The 21,866-nt window shown below is 43.7% G+C and overlaps 1 protein-coding gene across 3 annotated transcripts; it reads left to right on the top strand.

Moving 5' to 3' along the window:
- Positions 1-8,418: 8,418 nt before the first annotated feature.
- Positions 8,419-17,918, top strand: LOC140215159 (uncharacterized). 3 transcript variants are annotated; one of them, XR_011892076.1, is made up of 4 exons: positions 8,419-8,860; positions 12,239-12,307; positions 13,360-13,440; positions 15,762-17,918. XR_011892076.1 is itself a non-coding variant. In XM_072285860.1 (4 exons), the coding sequence occupies exons 1-4, from the start codon at positions 11,227-11,229 to the stop codon at positions 15,872-15,874; spliced, it is 312 nt and encodes a 103-aa protein (XP_072141961.1). In that variant the 5' UTR covers positions 11,144-11,226; the 3' UTR covers positions 15,875-17,918. The 3 variants fall into 3 exon arrangements, 1 of the variants encoding a protein (XP_072141961.1); XM_072285860.1 differs by lacking the exon at positions 8,419-8,860 and adding an exon at positions 11,144-11,275; XR_011892077.1 differs by lacking the exons at positions 12,239-12,307; positions 13,360-13,440; positions 15,762-17,918 and adding an exon at positions 11,133-11,154.
- Positions 17,919-21,866: the final 3,948 nt, after the last annotated feature.

Raw genomic sequence — 21,866 nt, 5'->3', positions numbered from 1 at the left:
TACGACCGTCTTAACACGGAGGCAAACTTGTTGCGTTCTTCCGACGCGGATGTGTCCAGTGCCGACTCAGGACTGAAGGAAACAGTGGCTTCCAAGTTTGAGGTTTCGTTGCGTTCTTCCAGTGCCGCTGTGTAATGCTCTGAATTCAAGGAGACGGCAGTTTGACACGTTGCAGCAAAGACTGGTCGCAGCGCGCTCCGTCGCTGAACCCTAGAAGAACAAGATAGGAAGCAAAAATGAGCATTACAACGTAAAAATGCGCCCTAATGCACCATAAGAGCAAAACTACGAAGTTTCACTTGCGTAGTACTGCCCATGATTGGTCGCCGGTGCTGCAATTTCGCCTTTATCATGCCGAATATTATCACGCGTAGGGGGCACCCACGCGCCGGTCGAATGCTCACATAGTTTTGCAAAAAATGATTCGGAACTTCCGATGCTCATGTTACACTAGTAAATTCGGCACGAAACTATCCTCTGCTTACCTTTCACATCTTCCAAGTTTTGTCTGGGACAAAATGGCATCACTCCTTTTGTAGCAAGGGTTAAATATTGTTCGAATGTACGCTGGTTGCTGAGCGATGTAGCTTCTCTCATTTGCCACGAAGTGGGCACTGCATATTCGCGTTTCATTCTTTTTCGGTTGCCACAGCTTTCCCTCTGAGCTGTTAGAGAGGAAGAAAATAATGCGTCTGAATACATAAGGCGCAAAGACTGGCATTATTAAGGCAAAAGGCGCAGCCCATCAGAAACAGAACAAAACAACACAGACACACACGTTTGCCGCTTTTGTGTTTGTCGTCTGTGTTCTTTTGTCCTGCTTCTGATGCGCAACGGCTTTGCCTCCATCGTGATATACCAAGAAGCCCAACGTGCAACATTATGCTAGCATCAATCGATAGTAAGATAAGTTTACGTTGCTCGGCGGACAGCTGCGATCCACCTCTGTCTTCTTTCAGTCTCGTACGAGTTCCAAGGAAAGCGGTAGAATTTGATCAGCTGCAGGTTTCCAGCAGTGTTCCTGTAGCTATTGTTACATCCATAAACGCAGCAGTACGGCGAATTGTCTTTCCTGGACCAGGTTTTCTCGACAACGCGACCAGGCGCCATGCTTCCCTACGTTGTCAACGCGTCCACTTCGCATTCACCCCCAACCTATATTCGCCGTCACCTGCGACAGGGGGCGCTACGTGCGCGGCTTGAAGCAGCATAGCACGAGCGCTATTGCGACAGGGTTACTGAGTTGAGCATATTTTCAGACTTTACTGCACAGCGGAGAAAGTTTTTGACAAAACGTTGTGGTTCTCAGCTGAGGCATTTAAGTTATTGGCAGGGCTGACTTGATTGAGACCCTTGATTTATTCTTTTTATTTTCCTTTTTTTGTTATTTTCATGGGCTATATCTTTGTTAAGTATTTAGTCTTCGATAGGTAACATAAAGAGTTTTTTGTTGTTGTTGTTGTTGTTGTTGTGTTATAAACGATCTCGCTTTGTTTGTCGATTAGCTCAGAGCTGGGTGATTTGCGCCTTCATCGAGAAACTATTGAAACTGAATTGATCAAAACGTTACTCACGCTACCATTTCAACTTTGTTTAGGGGCGTTTGCACCGGCGCTCCTCTATGGCTGCTTTTCTGGCGCTCACTAGTACTAACCTAAACACTAGGTATGGGAGAGGACATGATTACCTGGCATATCTCGGAGAGGATTTGTGTGCTTGGCTTGTAGCTGCTCGGGCGCTGTGCGGATTTGGTCGCTAAATGCCAGTTCCTAGCCTACGACTTGCAGCCAACCCTCCCTCCAAGATGGCCATTGCCCCTGGACGTGATCCTCCCGGAGCGACTGGGACTTCGAGCCGGAGCTGAACCTGTTGAGCATCGAAAGCCTCTTCAAGGGGCACCGATGAGCTGCGCTTGCGAGCCCTCTTCCTGGCGGTGGACGGGCTGTTGTGATCGGCCGTTCACCCCACGACAACCTCCGGTCACGGCTAGCGCGATTATGAAGAACGGGCCGAAGGCCTCATCAAAATGGTTCTCAAAACGGATGATTTATGGCCAGCACGGCAGTACCTCGGTCAGGAGAGGTTTGGGCAATTTGCATGGATACGGTCCTTCACTTATCAGCCACACAAATTGGCACGTCCACGCCGGGGAAGGCGTCATTGGACAAGCAGAGTCAGTGTGCGATCCCCCTACCCCTTCTTGTACCCAGTGATGTGCGTGCGTCTCAAACAAAGCTTCCATCGGAGGAAAAGGGCAACAGACCTCCGAATTGGTGGGACATGATGTTATCGACCTCCTGACGCTGGATTGGGGGAAGTGACTGAGCAGTGACGCCGCAGGGCATAAAAAGAGCAACGGCCGGTGGGAGTGATCGGCGGCTACAACTTGAAATTTTTCTGTACTACTTTGAATTTCCTGGTAAATATGTAATATAAACTTGTTTGTAAAACGTGCTGGATATCGGGCCCCGTCCCACGTTCCCACGAGTTAAGTACATTCCACACCTTCGGACCCCCAGTCCCAACCCCGTATTGAAATTGACCTGAACTTATATAGACCAATTTTATCGCCTCCTTGTGCATCGCAACTACCCTCACAATTTGCATCTTTTGTGAAATACTGTTAGTTTTAACCACGAAATCATACATTTCTGTTTGGACAGGAGCGACGATTTCTATAGTGCATTTCAAGAGAGAAATTTGCATATCATTTGGATCAAGTAATCCTGAATTTTTCAAACTGCTGCATATGTCGACTACTTCACTCTGTTGTCAGGAAAAACAGCATAGTACAAGTGATCTTCGTAGTTCCCTCAATATTACAAGATTTGTGCCATTGACGCTTGTCTGCCCTACCGCAATAAAATGACCACTAAGTGTATCTGACAGCTCTGCACCACTCATATGACCATTTATACACCGATTTCAACTCGTCGTTTCCATTGCAATTCAGAGTGGTACGTTGCAAGAGAGAAATCAGCAGAAGAGTATTCTTTAGTACCATTAAGCTGAGCATTGAAGCAATTTCTGAATTATTTAAATGCTTCCCGGTTACTAAGGTTTCTGTTTCTGATAAAATCTTAGTAAGAGTGCTTTTAAGCTTGATTTGGCTGCGCAGATAGCGGATTAGCCATGCTGTCTACGACGGTTTGTTTCTATAGAATGAAAAATATGGAAACGCTTATTATAAAGTGCCAAAAAGAAGTCAGCAATTAACATCCTGTTAATGGATATCAGCATGGAACCGGTAGAACCAGCTGGAGTGGTGCTGCTCACGTTTTTCTTGCTGCTTTTGCAGGCACATGGCCTCTCTGCTTTGAAGCAGTCTTTCGGCGATGCCGTTTCATGTACATCAACTACGAGTTCACCCTTTTGGTCTGGGTTGTGTGCTGATGTATCAGCGAATGGAACTTCGTGTGCTGCTCACGACGACGATTCGACGAGCATAGCCGCTGACTTCGACCGATACGTACCGTGCCGATCAAGGAACACTGGTGCAGTGATCGCGTTATCGTCAGTCTACAAATACCGGGATCTGGCAGTCACCCAGAGGGGCGTGGAACCGGCATGGCATGAGTGGTGCCGCTCACGCTTTTCTTGCTGCTTTTGCAGGTTAGTAATCCGAACTTGGGGCGCTATAATGTAAATCTATTCCAAACTTTTCTATTCAATTCTGCAGTCAGCCCACAGAGATTGGTCAAAAATGTTTTTGGACCACCCCCCCTTCACGAGTCTGTCAGGCGACGTCACGAAAAACCTGGTAGCTCCCCATCTGATATGATTTGTACACACTGATTATGCATAATCTGACCGAAGAAAACAAGAATAGTTATTTCTGATTCGACGCCTTTTTTCCATTAGCCCCCGGCTATTGGTCAAAATTTTTCGGGCTGCAACCACTTCACCTGCCCGTCACGCGACGTCACAAAACCGAAAAAACTCACCGCATCAAAGTGACGTGTACGCATTAAAGATGCATTAATATGCCGAACAAAACTGAGTTTTCTTCTGAATAGCTGAAGGCTGCCCCATTCCGAAAGGAATAAAAGATGGCTGCCGCTGATCGCTCAGGTGCTGGGTACTCGCACCTGCCGGAGAGCATGGGTCTATTTGCGTATAATGAAACTTCTTGCGTCGCCATGTAACATTTTCGAGCACTTTCGGCACGTTTACGACCTTATTCGGCCAACTCTTCTTTGCTGAGGATCCGTTTTAGCTTCATTCTTAAGCTTCCGCTGCATGCCGCCGCGATTTTCGACCAGTCACCGCAAGCTAAGTAAGGGAAAGCGGACCAATTGCAGACGCCACCACCATCTTCTTCATCCGGTTATCGATTTTCAAGGTAGTGGCTCGGCCCTATCGAATCCCTCTCCACTTGAGCGTGCTGCTCGCCTCTTGTCAGTCAATCAGATAAGACAAGTTGCTCAGCGTCGGCAATGTTATTCGTTTTTCAAACAAACAAAAGTGACCTCCTATGAACGAGGAGCGCGTTTGATTGGTCTGTTGAGACAACGTTGCGGGTGACCACCAGGTGCTTGCGTTGGCGGCTACGCAAATTTGACATCAGGAGATTGGAATAAAAACATACTGGAATAGTTTTACGTTATAGGGCCCTTGCACTGCTTTCGCACGCATTTTGTTTGGCCGCTTCCACGCCAAGTGTTATTTGCTTGCCTAAACACTCACTCGCGAGTGAAAGATTTTTCGCGTCATCGCTTTCGATTGTTGCGTCGTATTTCCTTTTATCTGTTGCTGGTACTTTTAAGTGGCGACGTTGAGCTTAACCCTGGCCCGACCACTGCCGAAACTCTGCAGAGACTCCTAGATGGTAAATATATGATTAAGGCCAAGTTAAATGCAACAGAACTAACCCACGTTGCAAGTAAACGCGCCATGAATAATTTCAGAACCCGTATAGCGTCAATAGAATCCCGAATATCTAGAATTGGCCAAATTAACTGCGCAGTTAAACAATGTAAGAAACAATGTGAAGAACATCAGCGGATACTGGGTTCAGTTATGGCGAAGGTCGACCATCTAGAGAACCAGACGAGGCGTTGTAATTAGCTTTTTTTTTTTTTTTGGTGTATAGGGTACAAAACCCAACGAGTCAAGTGGGGACTCTGGAGAATGTATAATTGACGTGTTTAAATCAAAATTAGGTATCCAATCAGTGAAAATTGCAAATGCACATAGGCTGCGCAAATTCACCTCTGGTAGCAGTCGTGCTTTAATAGCGATTTTCCCTTCCTACGTTGAAAAGCAAAAGGTTTTAAAAAGCGCTTATAAATTAAAACGAAGCAATGTCAGTATTTCAGAGGACTTTTCAGAGGATGTACGTAGAAAGAGAAAACATCTATGGCAGTTCGCGAAATCGCGAGAACAGAGTGGCGACAACATTAGTCCTAAGTACGACACTCTTTTTATAAATGGTGAGAAGTACTTGTTTGATGATAATACAAATGAGGTGGTACCGGTAGTAGGAGACGAAACCGATATTACAAAGGGAATAGAACCAATCGGGTAATGGCGTCGGCATAATGCAACGCTTATTTCCTTTCTCGTAGTTAACTGTCGAAGCACTAAGAACAAGGTTGATGAATTTGCATTTATAGTGGACATGGTGAAGCCGTTTATTATTCTCGGGACTGAATCATGGTTAGCAAATGAAGTTGCTGATGGTGAAGTATTCTCAGATCGCTTTAAGTGTTAAAGAAAGGACAGAGACTTGCATGGCGGAGGTGTATTTATTCGTGTGGATTATAGAATTTCTTATTCTCAGATAAATGCTTGCGCCGACGAATGTGAGGCTGTATGGTGCAGATTGACGCTTAATAGTAGCAAAGTCTTAATTGTGTGTTCATTCTACCGCCCGCCTGATTCATCCGTCGATGTGATCATGCAGTTGGCGGTGACAGTTGACGCAGTTCAAACTAACTTCATGGTAGTTGGAGTTTATTGCAATCTGCCTAATATTGATTGGAGCCATCAACCTCACTTTCACTTTTTTTCGGGTCTCCAGTCAAGAACTGATTGACTTGGTTGATTTTTTTTTTTGCATTACGTCAAACTGTTTAGGAACCGACACGTGGGAATCATATCTCAGATTTGTTATTCACAAATCAACCTGCATTCGTCCGCTCCGCTCAAGTGCTACCTGGAATAAGCGATCATAATGCTCTGAAATGAAAATGTGAAAATGAATGTGAATGTGAAAATGTGAAATGCTGTGAAATGAATGTTCAACATTTCAGAAGCATTGGAACAGCAAACAGACCAGTATATAACTACGAAAAAGCAAATGTAAGCGAGATAAATAAAGCTTTGAATGAGTATCAGACAGTATTTGAAACATATGCCGACTACAATGGAGTAATTGAATTATGGCTTATATTTAAGAATAAGATGTTTGTTTTAACCCGCTGTGGCTGCTGAGCACGAGGTCGCGGGTTCGAATCCCGGCCGCGGCGGCCGCATTTCGATGGGGGCGAAATGCGAAAACACCCGTGTATTTAGATTTAGGTGCACGTAAAAGAACCCCAGGTGGTCTAAATTTCCGGAGTCTCCCACTACGGCGTGCCTCATAATCAGAAAGTGGTTTTGGCACGTAAAGCCCCATAGAAAGAAAAAGAAAAAAAAGAAAGAAGAATAAGATGTTTGAACTGAGGCAGCGCTTTGTTTCGGCATGGACATTAATGAAAAGAAGAAGTAAGAGTAAACTTTGGTTTACTCGGAAGTTACACAGTCTTACACGCTAAAGGCAACTTGTTTACAGCAAATATAAAGGAAAGCCGACACGTGAGCATTGGTTGAAGCTACATGAAATTACCGAAAAAATGAAAGTTGCAGTGCCAGCTGGAAAGCATTCATTTGGAATTTCGATGGAGTCGAAATGAAAGGATAATCCGAAGGAATTTTGGAAACATGTAAAGAGAAATGGAAAAGACACTGTAACCATACCACCTTTTGTGTCTGGTAACAGCTTTATTTATGATGACGTAGGAAAAGCTGAGTTCTTTAATACGTATTTCAGCTCCGTTTTCAGCGGTGCAATTAGACATGATGATAAGAATACCTTGAGTTTCCAGCCAGTGATGAGTGTTACGGATGATGTTATTAGCATCAATCGCATAGAGTTTTCATTGCAGAATCTGAGGATTGCTAAGGCTGGGCGTCCTGATGACTTGACAAACAAATTTTATAAACTTGGAGCTCAGTCGGTTGCACCGTACTTGAAGATTATCTTCAATAAATTGCTTGACAAATCCTGCCTTCCAGATAAGTGGAAAATTGCAAGCATTGTGCCGATTCACAAATCTGGTCCTCGTAACACCGTGTAAAATTATAGAACAGTCTCACTAAGTTCAGTTGCGTGCAAGACACTTGAACATATTTTGTATACTAGTGTAGTAGCACATATGGACGCAAATTTATTGTTTAATCCTCGTCAGCATGGTTTTCGAAGGGGCCTATCTTGCACTACGCAATTGACTGAATTTGTGCGCGACCTGGCAGGGGCGCTGGACAGGCGTCTTAGCGTGGACTGTGTGTTTTTGGGTTTAAAAAAAGGAATTTGATACCGTGACGCACTGTTTACTAATTTAAAAAATGGCCTTTTACAATATTAGTCTCCAAGTGATATTATAAGTAAAATATTACTCCTGTTTACTTCAGAAGTTTGTGGTCGTGAACGGTACTGACTTTCAGAGGGTGCAAGTTGTGTCCGGTGTTCCGCAAGGCTCCACGTGGAGTTGGGGCCGCTATTGTTCTTGCTGTAAGTGAATGACATTAGTGACGGAATAGTGTCTCGAATGCGGTTATTTGCAGATGACTGCGTTCTCTATAGAGTACTCACTTGTGACCATGGTGCTCAAATATTTCAGGAAGACTTCAACAGAATCTCGGAGTGGTGCGTCAAATGGAACATGAATTTCAATTTGTCTAAAACTGCTCGTATGAAATTTACAAGAAAGAAAAGCCCTGATGTGCAACCATATGTTATTATGAATGTAATGTTGGAACAGGCATTCAAATTTACATATTTAGGTTTTATTTTACTCCTGAATTGAATTGGCGCCGTCAAGTTGATTATGTCGCTGCCAAAGCATGCAAAACCTTAGGATTTCTTCGCCGGAATGCAAACACTTTTCCACACTCATGTCAGGACATGTTGTACATGACTTATGTCAGGTCGATCCTGTAATACGCGTGTACGGTTTGGGACCCGCCTATTGGTAGAGATAGAGTTGGAGCGGGTGCAGAACATTGCCTCTCGTCTCGTATCTGCACTCTAAAAACTAGGAAGGGTATCGCAGGAGTGAAGCTGCCGGTTCACTCTTCAAAGCGTCGTTTTACTCTCGCAAAATGTCGAGGAGAGTGAAATGCATTGTTCACTCTGTCACCAAGGAGAGAGTGAAATGTGCTTTTCACTCTCCCCTTCAGAGAGAGAGAGTCAAAAGACTCTTGCGGCAATAGAAAAGAGAGACTTTTGCGGCAATAGAAAACAAAACGTAGCGTAATCTTCTGCTTCAACTGTAGGTGGCTGGCCCCGAACATGGCAATGTATCATTCATGCACGCTGAGCAAAGAACACATCGTTTTGCTTCTAAGAGAACAGGCCGCCGCAGTTCAAAGGAACGCGTAGCGAGCGCTCTACTTTTTCACTCGGAGTGGCTCCGCCGCGCGCGCGCGCGCTCAAGATCGCGGAACAACACAGCACCGGAGAAAGTAGATCCGTCCGCCGAGCAGCGCAGCAGCAGCAAAGGCCAGCCAAGGGAGATCGTATATCAGCCATCTCGCGTCGCCACGAAAACACGACAGTCGTTCGTCATGCCTTGGATATAACAGCAAATCCTCCACGGTAAGTGAATTCTAACTTAGGTGCACATTGTCCGTATATGTCATGCTATCGCCAGGAAGTCGTCGCTGCGCTTAGCCGACGCGATTGACAAAGGACTAGGCATATGCGCTGTGTCTCTCGATGTCAATCGAAAAAGCCAGTCGTCGCGATAACTGCATGCGATTTTATCACTTTGCCGTTGCCCGTAAGAGCTTTAAAAATCGCAAACGCTGCCAGAACTATGGTATGTTCAATAAGACGCCAGGCGAGAGGACGCTTAAAATGGTTAGTTCACCAGCCCGTGATTCCGAGCCTATGCGGAGCGTGATTAGCGTGCGTTTTGTGTGTTTGAATTTATTCAGTTTGGCAGTCTACTGTGTACGGAACGCTGTTGAACTAAGGAATCACATAATAGAAGGCGTCATTTTGCTGGCAGCATGCTTTTTTTTTTATAAATAAACCGCGCGCTTGACGGTGTCTCGCGCAGGGGGAATCTGCGACCACTGAAGTTACGTGCAGCACCAGTGCTAGTTAGACACTTTGCCGCAGGCATTCAGCTGCATGCTGCAAGAGGTCAGTTGGGCACGTTATCTTGAACTTACTGAAAACGCATGAGGAATCCATGTTTTATGCTGAAAAAAGTATAAACCCCATATAAGCGATCTTGCGCGCGGCAGCTACAAGCGACGCGACGGAGATGGCTGTCGCGTTCGCTCGTCGCCTACAAGTCGTACTCCGTGCGAGCGACGATTTTGAGCGACGCCTCCCCGGTGTTGCCGGCATGAGGGCTGCAGTCACGCGTGACGCGTGCTTTAGTAATTTACGTTGATGTATTTTACTATAAAAAGTAGCATAAAATATTTCCGGAGGTCTTGCAGTACGTTCTTATCCTTGCACGTATAAAAATTGAATCATTTGCTCGTTCCGCGCGACAATCGGTAGTATTTGAGCGATGTATGTACATCCAGTTCCGGCTTCGCGCTATTGGCTAGTCGCTCATAGCACTTCTGGGCGACGAGCGACGATTTCTAGATTTCCAGAACCGAGCCATCTGTTCAAGCGACGGCCCGTTTTGTCGCTCGAAGCCGTCGCTCGTCGCCGTCGCGCACTAAATCGCTCTCACAGTGTTTATCCCTAAGACTGAATTGTTTTTGCTCATGTTGAAATGGTGTGATTATAGGTCTGGTTTTGTCTCCTGTTGAGGTTTTCGTGCACGGTGCGAAACTGAAAGGATGCTTATGTCTACGAACTCGGTGAATTGTCGAGCAGCTAGTTACGCATCGGCATCGAATATAACGGCTGCTGTGTGGAATTACAATTGCGGGGGCGCTTTGCATACGCTTATTGTTTTGGACATGCCTGTGCATTTGCTAATATGAGTTGGCGTGTCAGAGTTATGTCATATGAACAGCTAAATCAGCCTTCTTCTGGGGGTTACAAGCGTAATGTGTGCATTTTGCTATAGCATGGCAGATCAAGATGTGTTTATCGCTTGAATATTTTTAGTAGAGAAAAAATATCAAAATAAAATGTTGCTTTAATTCCGTGTTACCAGTCTGTCGTACACAGAACCATAGGTTGGTGTAATAAACTAATAACTGCGGTTTAACTGCAACTTTTACATGCCTACAAGAATCTAAAATGCTAGATTTCAAACTGCAGCAGTAGTCGGGTCTGTCAAAAATGAACTCCACTGCGCACCTCATGCATGAAAATAAGTTCATGCCTTTTAGTAAGCTTAGATGCAGGCCGCAGTGAACTTGTTAGTATTGAAATGTGGGTAAGCTTGCCATAACAAGCCTTGTTGCCCTTTTTTATAGGCAAATCCATATATCCATTGAGCTGAAGGACAATATTTTCATCCCTACTGAGCATCATGTTTGCAGCTATAATCCTCAAATTATGGCTTCAGCAGTGGCACAACCAGGGATGGTGCGGGGGGGGGGGGGGGGCACACTGGGCACGTGCTTAGGATGTGTCACAAGTGGTGTTTGCGATACACCAGACTCACGACAGATCTATGACGTCTGAAAATGACCAATATTCTATTCATTAGCAGGAGTATTCTAACATTCATGAAAAACAAGGATGAACTGTGGTTTATTTGTTTTTTTGCTTAAATCTAAAAATTGAAGTTAGTTTAGCAGTTGAATGTTGCAGTCATTTGGATGTTTTGCATGCATTTCACTAGGAAGACTAAGAGCTAAGACTTTTTTATTGCCATGGCCTTGACTGTCTTGATGTTGTTTTGCACCATGCCCTTGTGTTGACTTTTGCATACGATATTTTTCAGGCACCCGCTTTATATAACGCAAAAAGGCAGCTGCAAGGACACGAGGATGTGAAAGAGCCAGTGCAGCGCGACTTCACGTAGTGCAGAGGAGCCAATGCCAAAAAATCAAAATACATTGGCATGTTATTTGGACAAGAAAACTAGTATGTGGGTATATTGGGTGTACCATTTGACCAAATGTCAACAAAATCAAGATACAGTATGTTACACGAAGATGAAAATTCTCACGTGCTCCAGGCAGTCATCTTAACATGGTATATTTATGTAATGTCTCTGATTGGAAAGTCAAATCAAGTATGCTCTCTGGAGACAAACACATAGCAGCAAGTGTCATTGAAAAGTTAAAAATGCGTTTTAAGAAAGCTGATTAGTTCTGAGAAGTGACTGCTTTTTGTCTTGCCTCTCAACAGATATATCCATGTGATAAAAAAATAGTGGTACATTGAAATTGCATATTTGCTTATCGACATGATACATACTTGCAATGAGCACGGTGCCTGTGTTTACTATAAAAAGCAACAGCCCATGCTTGGTTAGGTTAGGCCCACTACAACATGCAGGCATGGGTGATTGGCGCTTTTTTTATTTCTGTGTCGTGAGGTTTATTGACGTGCGTATAGGTGCAGTGGCACGCAGTATGGCTAGTACAAAAAAAGGGGGGGGGCAGATATGTGTAGCTCACTGTACACGACACAGGGCAAAGGAAATCCGTGTTCAGCAACTAAGTTAAATGCCATGTACATAAATTTTACAACGCTACTCGTTCGAAGCGCGCACAGGTGCATATTGAAGAAAAGTTTCCAGGGTAGATAATTTAGTTCGTAATTTACACTAATTTTGCTCTAACCACGAGACATAATAATTTGAATATACTGCATGGAAAAACCTAGAGCGAATTAAATTGTGTGTCAGCTTCGTGTGTATACATATAGTCTTTCCTATGCATTAGGTTTTTGCGTAATGCATTAACAGTTGACAGCCTATCTTATGATGTGTACTCTGTTTACATTACAGTTGTTTATTAGTTTACTCGTTTGTTTTGCGACTGATGAAATGCCGGCATATATATATTTTCAACATTTGACATAACCCTGTATGTTTTGCAGGGACAACCCAGGACGTGCATTTCTCAGCACCCAGTCAACTGCCAAAAGTGACTCAAACACAGGCCACCAGTAAGTGGACATCAGTTGCAATTTCACATTATGCAGTTGGCGGCTGCCTTGTACGGAGGCTTTTTTTTTTAATGAGATGGTGATGTCGTTCTAATGTACATTTTGACCACAAAGGTGCGATCATGTCTCACGGAGGCATATATGGTTGCTATTCTCTGCGAGGGACGTGTTCTCGTGTCCGTGAAGCATTTGTGTTTGGCAGTATTGTCGCCCAATGAGTCGGATATAAACACTAACTCGCCACTGCCGGCAAGTAGTTGCGAGAAATGCATTATGACGCTGTAAAGTTATTTCATTAATTCGAAGGAAAGTTTTGCAGCAGGAAAAAAGGTTGCTATTCCAGGTAAACATGTCTTTTTCTCACAGGTTATTTAGCCAAACTGTGGATGCATGAAATTCGTGACTTATGAATAGATTTTAATTTATTCTTTAGTAATGCTTCTAAAAGAGACTAGGAATAGCATGTGACTACCTCTGCAATCAGCAGACCATACATTTACAGTCATAAGTGGCAGTTCCATGCAGTCTCGCACTTTATATAACCTGTCCTTTCAGCAACATTGGAACTGGTGGCTGCGTTTTCAGAAGAAGTGCACTTGACACTGTATATGTATGTGTGAATTCGGTTTTCTTTGTATGTGTCGGCTCACTGACAAACAGTGCAAAAATCTGTTGTACCATGAGCCTGACGACGCCTTCTGCTGCTAGAAATGCGGCACTTCGTATTTTATAGTACTGCATGACATTTAAATCAAAGCTACCACATAAAATGATCAAGAAAGCTAACCGCTGTTATAGCTGTTTTCCTCAAAGAACGCTTGTCCTTTATGGGCTGTGTTAATCTGAGCTCTCCACCGATGTTTCAGTAGTATTATCCCTTAGTGAGTGAGAGATTGGGGGCAATTAATCGTGTTAGTGTTTAAGTGGTGTCCTAATTATGTGCATTTGTTCCAACAAAGTTGTCTAGATTACTTTATTGTGTAGTGTAAAGCTTATGAAACCATCAGCAACTACTGAGTTGCTAACACGCATATGAATTTGTCACTATACAGGTGGAACTCGGCTGTACCACTGCAGTGCTGCGGAAATTGCCTTCACCAGCGGCTTTGCAACAGCTGTTTCGCAGCATGTCGGTATGTGTTAATTTATAATTATGTTGGGATGGGCTAGTATTATGGACCACTGCTACTCTGTATTGTGACAGATCCATATGATAAGGGATGTAATGGGCACAGCGAAAACCTTTGAATTTTTTACTATGGTGCATAAACAGGTTCTCCTTTTGGTCACTGGAGCAGGAGAGAAGGGCATGCAGGCACTCCTGAATGTACATATATTTCAAAACATGAGAGAGACATATACACACACACACACACACACACACACAATTAAACTAAAGGCAGGGACGTTCCATCTTTCATCTTGAATTGAATTGTGCAGCGCAAAAATACAACACAGACCACAGAGAAGCACACATGTTAACAGGTTTGATACACACGTTAGTTCAACAGATTTGATACTTCAAGTGTGCTATTTTACACAAGGGGGAAGGGAAAGGGGAGAAAATCTGAAAGAAAAGTGGAGTGGAAAAAAAGGAATCGTGCCAAAAAGCATGAGAAGCATCGCGCAGCTAGGATCACCAGCAGGACATCTAAAAAGCACTCTGATAAAATTACATACAGGACAACCTTACGTATGGTTTGTTTCAATCAACTCAGATCACATGCTGCCATTACTGCAATCAAGTTGTTTCCTTATGTCATATGAGGGAATGATGTGGGCCCAAAAAACTGTTTAGAGCTGAAGGATTATGTTCCATTCTAGCCTCATTGCCTGCTTTTTTATCATATTGTTATCAGCTGCTTATGTTAGGGACAAAAAGTAAGAGTACGAACTGTTTCCCGATTCGCCATTCCACACAACATGTCTTTGTGACTATATGTACATGCAGATGATCCATAGTTGAAAAATATTCAGTACAGTAGAATCTCATTACAAGATGCACTTGGTTGTAAGAGACATCTGAAAATGGTTTGGTTGGTTTTCCGATGTTTGCCGCGTTAACAATACTGTATACAAGAGACACCTTTGTGACTAAGGATGACTTTTTAAGTATTCACTACTTCGAAGGGACACAACCCAGACACATTCACTTTGTGCACCTTGTGTGCTCCGAAGGGCGTAAAGATCACGCAATCCTTACACAAGTCAATCGCGCATGTCTCTTTTAGCATGAACCAGAAAAGGAGGGCAACGAGGACAGTGCAGGGCAGAAAGTGTCGGCAGTTGAAGCTGACGAGCGTCTAAGAGCACCTCAAAGGTACTGCGAGCAACAAGGCTTGCAAAGTGAAGTGTTTAAATTCCAGAAGTTGGGAAGGAAGCTAACACAATCTACAGTCACTAAAAAGCTGTGAATGTCTTCTTTAAAGGGCCCCTAAACCACCGAGGTTGAAATTTAGTTGCGGTGTTGCAGTTCTACACAATAAGGCAATGAACAGGTAGCCACGAGAATTTTTCGAAACGGTGCAGTAATAGTGGAGCTACGTGTGTTTGATTATCGAAAAGTAGTCCCCACTCATTTTACTCTTTCATCTGGTACACGCCATATGGACAGTATCGTCTTTTCCTTGCCTAGTACACCTCCAAATGTTACGGGACAGCCCAACATCAACGAGCTCTGTTGCTGCCGCGCTGGCCCGTCGTCCTGCGAGGGGTGGCGCTAATACAACGGAACTGTATGGTGACTCGTGTTGAAGAGCCTCATAGGGAGACCCTTCTGTTGGCGTTTCTGTTCTTTGCCCCCATTGGCTGCCCACAATGGCATCGCGCGCAACGCGACGAGGAAGGAGTGTGTGTATTTGCTTGCAGGCCTTGCTGGCAGTCGTACACTTTCGTTCGACCAATCGACAGCACCGGAAACTGGTGACATCATCAGAGACAGCCTGGTGACGTCAGGACAAACTGGGGGGTGCAGGATAGGTCCAGAGAGGCGCACGGGGTCATTTTCTTCATATTGTGGTGCTCCGGCAGTGCTACGCACTCTGGCATTTGGCTTCGTCGATCGTGACGGCATTCTGATTTCGATACGCGTGTTTACTTGAAATGTTCAAAAAATGTCGAGAAGTGGTTTAGGGGCCCTTTAAGCCACCCTGAGCATTTATTCCTTCAGATATATCAAAGCATACTTTAGTGATGATGCATAATAAAGTGATCTAGTCTGGCTCCTCAGTGTCTCAAAATTTTTGGTTTCGAGAGACATGTTTCCCGTGCCTCTTGAATATCTTCTGATGAGGCTTTACTGTAATATACACAAACAATTGTGCAACTCCTCCTGCAAGTATTATTCATTAAGCCTGGTCACTTATGTGCAAAGCTTGTGGTTAAGTCTTGATGTCCGTACTTTTTAGAGCTATGTTTATTAATTCATGCTGTTCTTATTGGTTCTTCGATGCAGGAGACAATGCCTACGAAATTATTGGCCCTGATCATGAGAGCCCTCAAGGGGCAAACAACATCTCTGTTGCAGAAGTGAGCCCGATACCACTTGGAAGTTACCATGACAGATGACACGGCAGCAATAGATACAGAGACTGCCATATCTACTGCAGCTGCAACAGTGTACGAGGCAAGCAGCAGCGCGTCAGCATCAGCAGCAGTGTCAGAAGGAACCACACCAGGCCTGGTAGAGCAACATGTGTGCTACCACTGACTTTTTTTGTAGTGGATACAACTCATTTGCTCAAAATACAAAAGCTTTTCACCACGACTGTGAGCCAGTGTTATTGTGCAGCAAGTGCAAGACTAAGTTAGGTGTTATAACACAGTACAAGCATCACTTTAATATATGCAAATGCAAACATATTACAGTTGTTGCCTCCCCAGCCAGCCCACATAGTGACAACAATGTGGAACACATGGTGGGACACACCTCTCCCCCATTACAAGATAGTAGAGACTGTCAGTGTTGTTGCTAGATTGACTGGTCTTTGTAGGCAACTAGAAGGACAACACAGGTGTCATAAGATTGTTGTTGATGTTGTTGTTGAAGAGGTAAAAAAGAAGTTTGATGCAGCTGAAGTGCCAACTGATATTGAGCAAATCAAAAGCAACCACCTGAGAAAGCAACACTATCGAAATTTGGGTATCTATGTGCCGCCAACTCTGGTAAGAATGGCATAGGACAGAAGTGTGATGAAAATCACACAGACACTGCTGTTGCATCACTGGCCACAGTGAGCAGCGACTTGTAGGGCAAGAGAGTCAACGGAAACTAACATTATGATACAGTGTCATGCTCCCATGTGACCACTTTTCAAGTTATTTTGCAAGATACAGCTCAACCTCCAGAAACGAGACTGCAACTTGTCTGTAAAAAAGCTTTCACAAAAAATTATTCATAACACTATTAACATAGCAGTATCTTTTTTTTTGTGTCGGTTCGAGGTTCCCGGCTGTCCATTAATGCAAAAATTGAGGAAAAAAAGAACATGTGTCGTACTTACACCTTTTTAACAAGTACGAGGGGGACAGAACTTTTCTAGTCATGCATCTTCATCATACTATCAAGTTTTTAAATGCCTTTTATAATTATTATCACCAGTTATATCTGAGTGCATTGTATGCATGTAGCAGGTGTAAAATCAGGTCAGTTGGATCAGATGCCTTATCTGCAAGCAAGCCCTATATTCAAGAAATTTGAATTAAAATAGTTACGTTAGAGACGCAGTCTTTCAGCACTTTATTGCCTGTGGTTTAAGCATTGCTCAATACTTTCGTGGGTGGCAATTTCAACCGGCACAGCACTGCGCTTTGCCACAGTCACATTTGTCTTCAAAGCGGTGTTTACCATTTGTGTTGATCTGTTTGTGTATGCATAGAGCAAGTTTTTAATTTATATTTTTCTGCATTCTTGTGCTTGCACTAAGCTTGTATAAGGCAGTTACAAAATGTGCGTCACTATAACGAACTGTTCTGTTGAGCTTACACTTGCAAATAATCGTGTTCAGATGGCCGCACTTCTATGCGGGTGCACTGCTAGCTTTGTGTATGTTCTCATGTTTGTATAAAGCTTATATAAGCTTGTTAGAAAATGTATGTCACTAAGCATTGTGATATTCTTTAAAGAACTGCTTGGTTGGTTTCACACTTGTGAATTAGTATTGAGGTGGTGGTATTCCCATGTATGCCCACTGCTAGCTTTCTGTGTCCTCACGTGTTTGTATTAAGTTTCTACAAGGGAGTTACAGCATGTACGTCACTAAGCACTGTGATATTTTTTAAAGAACTGCTTTGTTGGTTTTACACCTGTGAGTAATAGTACTGGGGTGGCACTAGTCATGTGTAGGTACACAGGGAGCATTTGTATACATTATGCTCATGTAAAGCAGTTACAAAGTGTATGTCACTAATTACTGTGATATTTGTTGAATTGCTGTGATGGTTTTACACATGTGAATAATAGTGGTCAGGACACAGTACTTGCGGTGTATAGTTGAATTTATACACTGCCAAGACATGGGCTGTATACGTACCAAAAGAAATGTATGTCATTATATTGTTGTGATTATTACTGTTTGGATTTTATTAAACTGTAATAAAATTGTTTCTTGTATCTATTGAGGTATGGAAATTTGTCATGCAACCAAACTGAGGACCTGAACTTGTGCATACAAATAAACAGCTAATTTAAGAGTATACTGCTCATATTCTGCTAAACCAGTTTAACAAATCTTGTACTACAATGCTGGAAAAATGACAGAGCTGACTCGGATGTACAGAAAAAGTTCTGCATTGGCTGAAGGACTGCCCCACACTGGAATTCGTAATGTTGCGTTTATTGGAGTAGAACAGAAAGTGCACTTCTATTAAAAATGCGACAGTCGTTGCAGAAACATAAGGCAGACGAGCGGATGTGGCACATTTTTTTCAGGGCCCTCCATGCCTACTACTGCATTTCTAGTCTTCCTGTGCTCTGCGTATAAGCCCCTGTTCAGCCAAGGTTTTTACTCCATGACAGTTGTTCTACTGGGTTCGTAGCAATATTGAAGAAAAAAATTCAATGGTTTTCAAGGACTTTCGAGGCCCCGACACAGTAACTTCAAGGACCTCGTGCAATGTGTGTAGTAGTTTCGACAGGCAATAACTTGTTCAAGAACACCGTTAACTTTAATGCAAACTAAAGAAAACAAAACAAATCGCATTTCAGTGATTTCAAACATTTGAAAGACTGCTAATTTGCCTTTCACCGCCCACCACTAAACGCACACAAGGAAGCATTTCAAGAAGGCGCTCAAAGTTTTTTGCAATAGCACAATTAACTACTTGGACCTGCAACATTTGCAGTTTTTGAATACTGTTTGGTTTGACAGTGTATGTGATGTCATCTGTTGCCTCAGCTTTTTTCACCATCAAATAAGCAATAGTCATTTCTTATTTCTTTTTATTGTGTCTGTCGCTCTCAATTTACTCTTCACGGCTTCTCTTCGAATGCCTCAACTGCTGAGCTTCCTGCTTCTGCTCCTCCAAGCACATTTGTCGCCGGTTCCATGTGCATAAAACTGGTATCTGCAGCTCCTTTGTAATTTCAACTTTAAGGATGTCGCTTTCCTTCTATTACCTCCAGAGACAATTTTCTGTGACATGCGAAAGAGTGTCACAGAAGGGAAAAAAAGCGCTTGGCAATGTCTGCTAAGTCTAGCCAAGTGTACAAGTTTAAGGACTTTCCAGTACTTCTAAAAATTCAAGGGTTTTCAATGCCTTGAAAATGGCATTCTAGAAATAAAGGATTTTCAAGGATCGCTACAAACCCTGGATTCTAGCACCTAAATAATTTTACAAGCTTATTTTGGCATGGAGTTAGGAAATTCATGCTTTCTAGCTAACGCTGCACTATCTCTGTACAGTGAAGCCACGAGAGCGCAACTATTTTGGAGTAAAGAAAAATACTGAAAGCTTTTAATACCACTCTTCTTTTTTTCTATGGAGCTTCGTATTGCCTAGTTAAGTTAACGAATGTGCCTGGTTTTGGCGGGCGTTTCTTTGACATTTTCTGGAAGAAGCAGATGTCTAGCCCCCGTATTCAGAAATGTATCTTAATACAAAGCTCATGCTTGACTTGATATAAACGACGCCTGGTGCTAACGTCCCCCAAGACGCTCACTGCCTTTCTTTTGGTGCGTTCACGACTTGCGTCGTTTAGATCAAGTCAAGCATGGGCTTCAAGTTATGATGCATTTCTGCATATGGGGGTAAGCGTGCACAATTCCGGGCAACGCACTGTGCCATTGACACTGAGAGAAAACGGGGAAAACAGAGTTAATCACTTATGCTCCTAAACTTTCGCGTGCCTGTGGTGTGCGTGTATCGTGGAAGAAGAAACAGCGCAAACACAAGGACGAAAAAAAGCATCAACCACACCAGCGCTTCGTGGTGTGGCATGTTTTTGCGTCGTCCTTGTGTTGCGCTGTTTCTTCTAAAATGCTCAACCAACTAGCCGGCAAGTCCATCCTGTGCATATATAAATTGAACACACGCATGAGTGTAGATGGTCTTCGAAGCTTTTAGAACGAGCACTGCCACAGGATACGAGCAGTGCACGCGTAACAAGTGGACACATTAGTCATTTAAACATGCGTGCCAATGCATTTGACGCGGCTATCGGCATAAGCAGTCTCCAAATGCTGGAATGCATGCGCTTCAAAACGCTAACGATCCGCTGCTAATGCAGGACAACAACTCACAGCGGACTGAACCAAACTCTAAACTAATGCACTTGAAAAGAACGCCTACACGGCAGCGTGAGGCACGTCGAAATGCCTGGTACTGGCGTCGCAGTTGCTCACCAGTATACGCGCGAATTAAATTCACATACGTGGATGGTTGGCGCAATACTTTTTATCCGCGTATTTTGGAGAACATGGACTGGAGAAGCACTCGATCATGAGCTGAACGGCACATTTGTTATTTTCCTGCGGTGACGACAAGCCGTGAATAGTTCTCACGTTGTCGTCTACGTTGTCTTCCTTCGTTAGTCGTAGCAAGGAATGGAAATGATGCAAACGCACACGTATTCCAGTACACAACAGCACAGCACACTGCAGAGAAACCCCACCCACCACAGCCGATTCATCAAATACGTTTGGTATATATATAACCTTTAAAAGAACACGACTGGGCGTGACGGCGCTGTGGTGTAATGGTTATGATGTGTGTTTTGAGTTGTACAAATGCGAGTGTACGCGGGTTCCAATCCACATGATGTATAGAGCATTGTGATTCTTGATAAGTATGTGATCCCCTTGACAATTGTATTCTAATTAGATTGTGTGACTCCTGATTGTGAAATTTGCGAAGATATTTGCAGATTAAGTGTTAATTCGCTTTTTTTCTTCTCCTCAGTGGCGTTCGTGACGCATAGGCTTAGGCCGCTTCAGAGCAGTCACGCCTCACGGTAGGCAGCAAATAGCCAGGAAAAAATGACTTTAAAATCCTGCATAACTTTGCTACGCCTATTCTGAAGGCCGCTTGGAATCGGGCCAGTGTCTCTGAGGAGCCGCCTAGGGAACAGTATATCAGCGGCCCTAATTTGATCTGATTTCCTGCCTGCATGCGTGACCAGGATTTGGCTAAGAGGGTATTGGGAAGAGTACTAGCACTCTGTTCTGAAGGAGTACAAGCACTCTGTTTGGGGGAGTAGAAGTACTCGGTCTGGCGGTGTACTATTAACCCTGCGGGGAGAGTATTAGCACTCTGCGGAAGAGTACTGGCACTCCCTGTGAGAAGAGTATTATCACTCTGTGGAAGAGTACTAGCAATCCCTTGCGGTGGAGTAACAAAACTCTGTCAGGAGGAGTTGACCTACTCTCTCTCAAAGAGGGTCGATCTACTCTCGAAAAGAGAGTGAAATATGGGACAAGCAGCTACTCCCTCAAAGAGAGTGCCCGGCACTCCCTTAGTTTTTAGAGTGTGGCGCACGCGGGGCTCGGTGCAGTGCATCGCGTACGAAGGATGCACTCAACTGGAAATTGCTCGACATGCGCCGAAAGAAATTGAGTCTGAAGTTTCTTTCATGCTATTTATTATTCAGCTGTTCGGGTAGATTTCGCAAAGCTTGTGCAAGAGCCTTTTTATAGATCGAACCGTGTGGACCATGATATTAAGGTCCGTGAATTCGCAACAAAAGTGAATTATTTAGAATGTCTTTCTTTCCTAAAACCATTAGGGAATTGAAGAGGCAGCCGAGTGATGTTGGAAGAGTTGAATCCAATGACGCTTTCTTTTTGATGTTGTAGATTGTAGAGGCGCATTGCTAAGGGCTTTGCCTTTTTTTCCTCTGTTCTTTTGTTTCTTAGCACTTACAACTCTGTCCAGGAGCAGAGGTGTCATACGTACTTCTTCTTGTACCTCCCCCCCCCCCCCCCCCCACTGTAATGCCTTCGCGCTGTGGGTTCCTTAATAAATAAATAAAATGAATAAAGCACCTAACACCAATCACCAACTATCGCGTCATATACGCAAAGCCCCTAATGAAGTAATTTATGTTCTCGAAGCTCTGCGGTGT

Source organism: Dermacentor andersoni, chromosome 1 (assembly GCF_023375885.2).
Source record: "Dermacentor andersoni chromosome 1, qqDerAnde1_hic_scaffold, whole genome shotgun sequence".
Taxonomy (NCBI): Eukaryota; Metazoa; Arthropoda; class Arachnida; order Ixodida; family Ixodidae; genus Dermacentor; species Dermacentor andersoni.
Note: the sequence above shows the minus strand (reverse complement) of the source record. Positions and strands in the feature narration are given on the sequence as shown.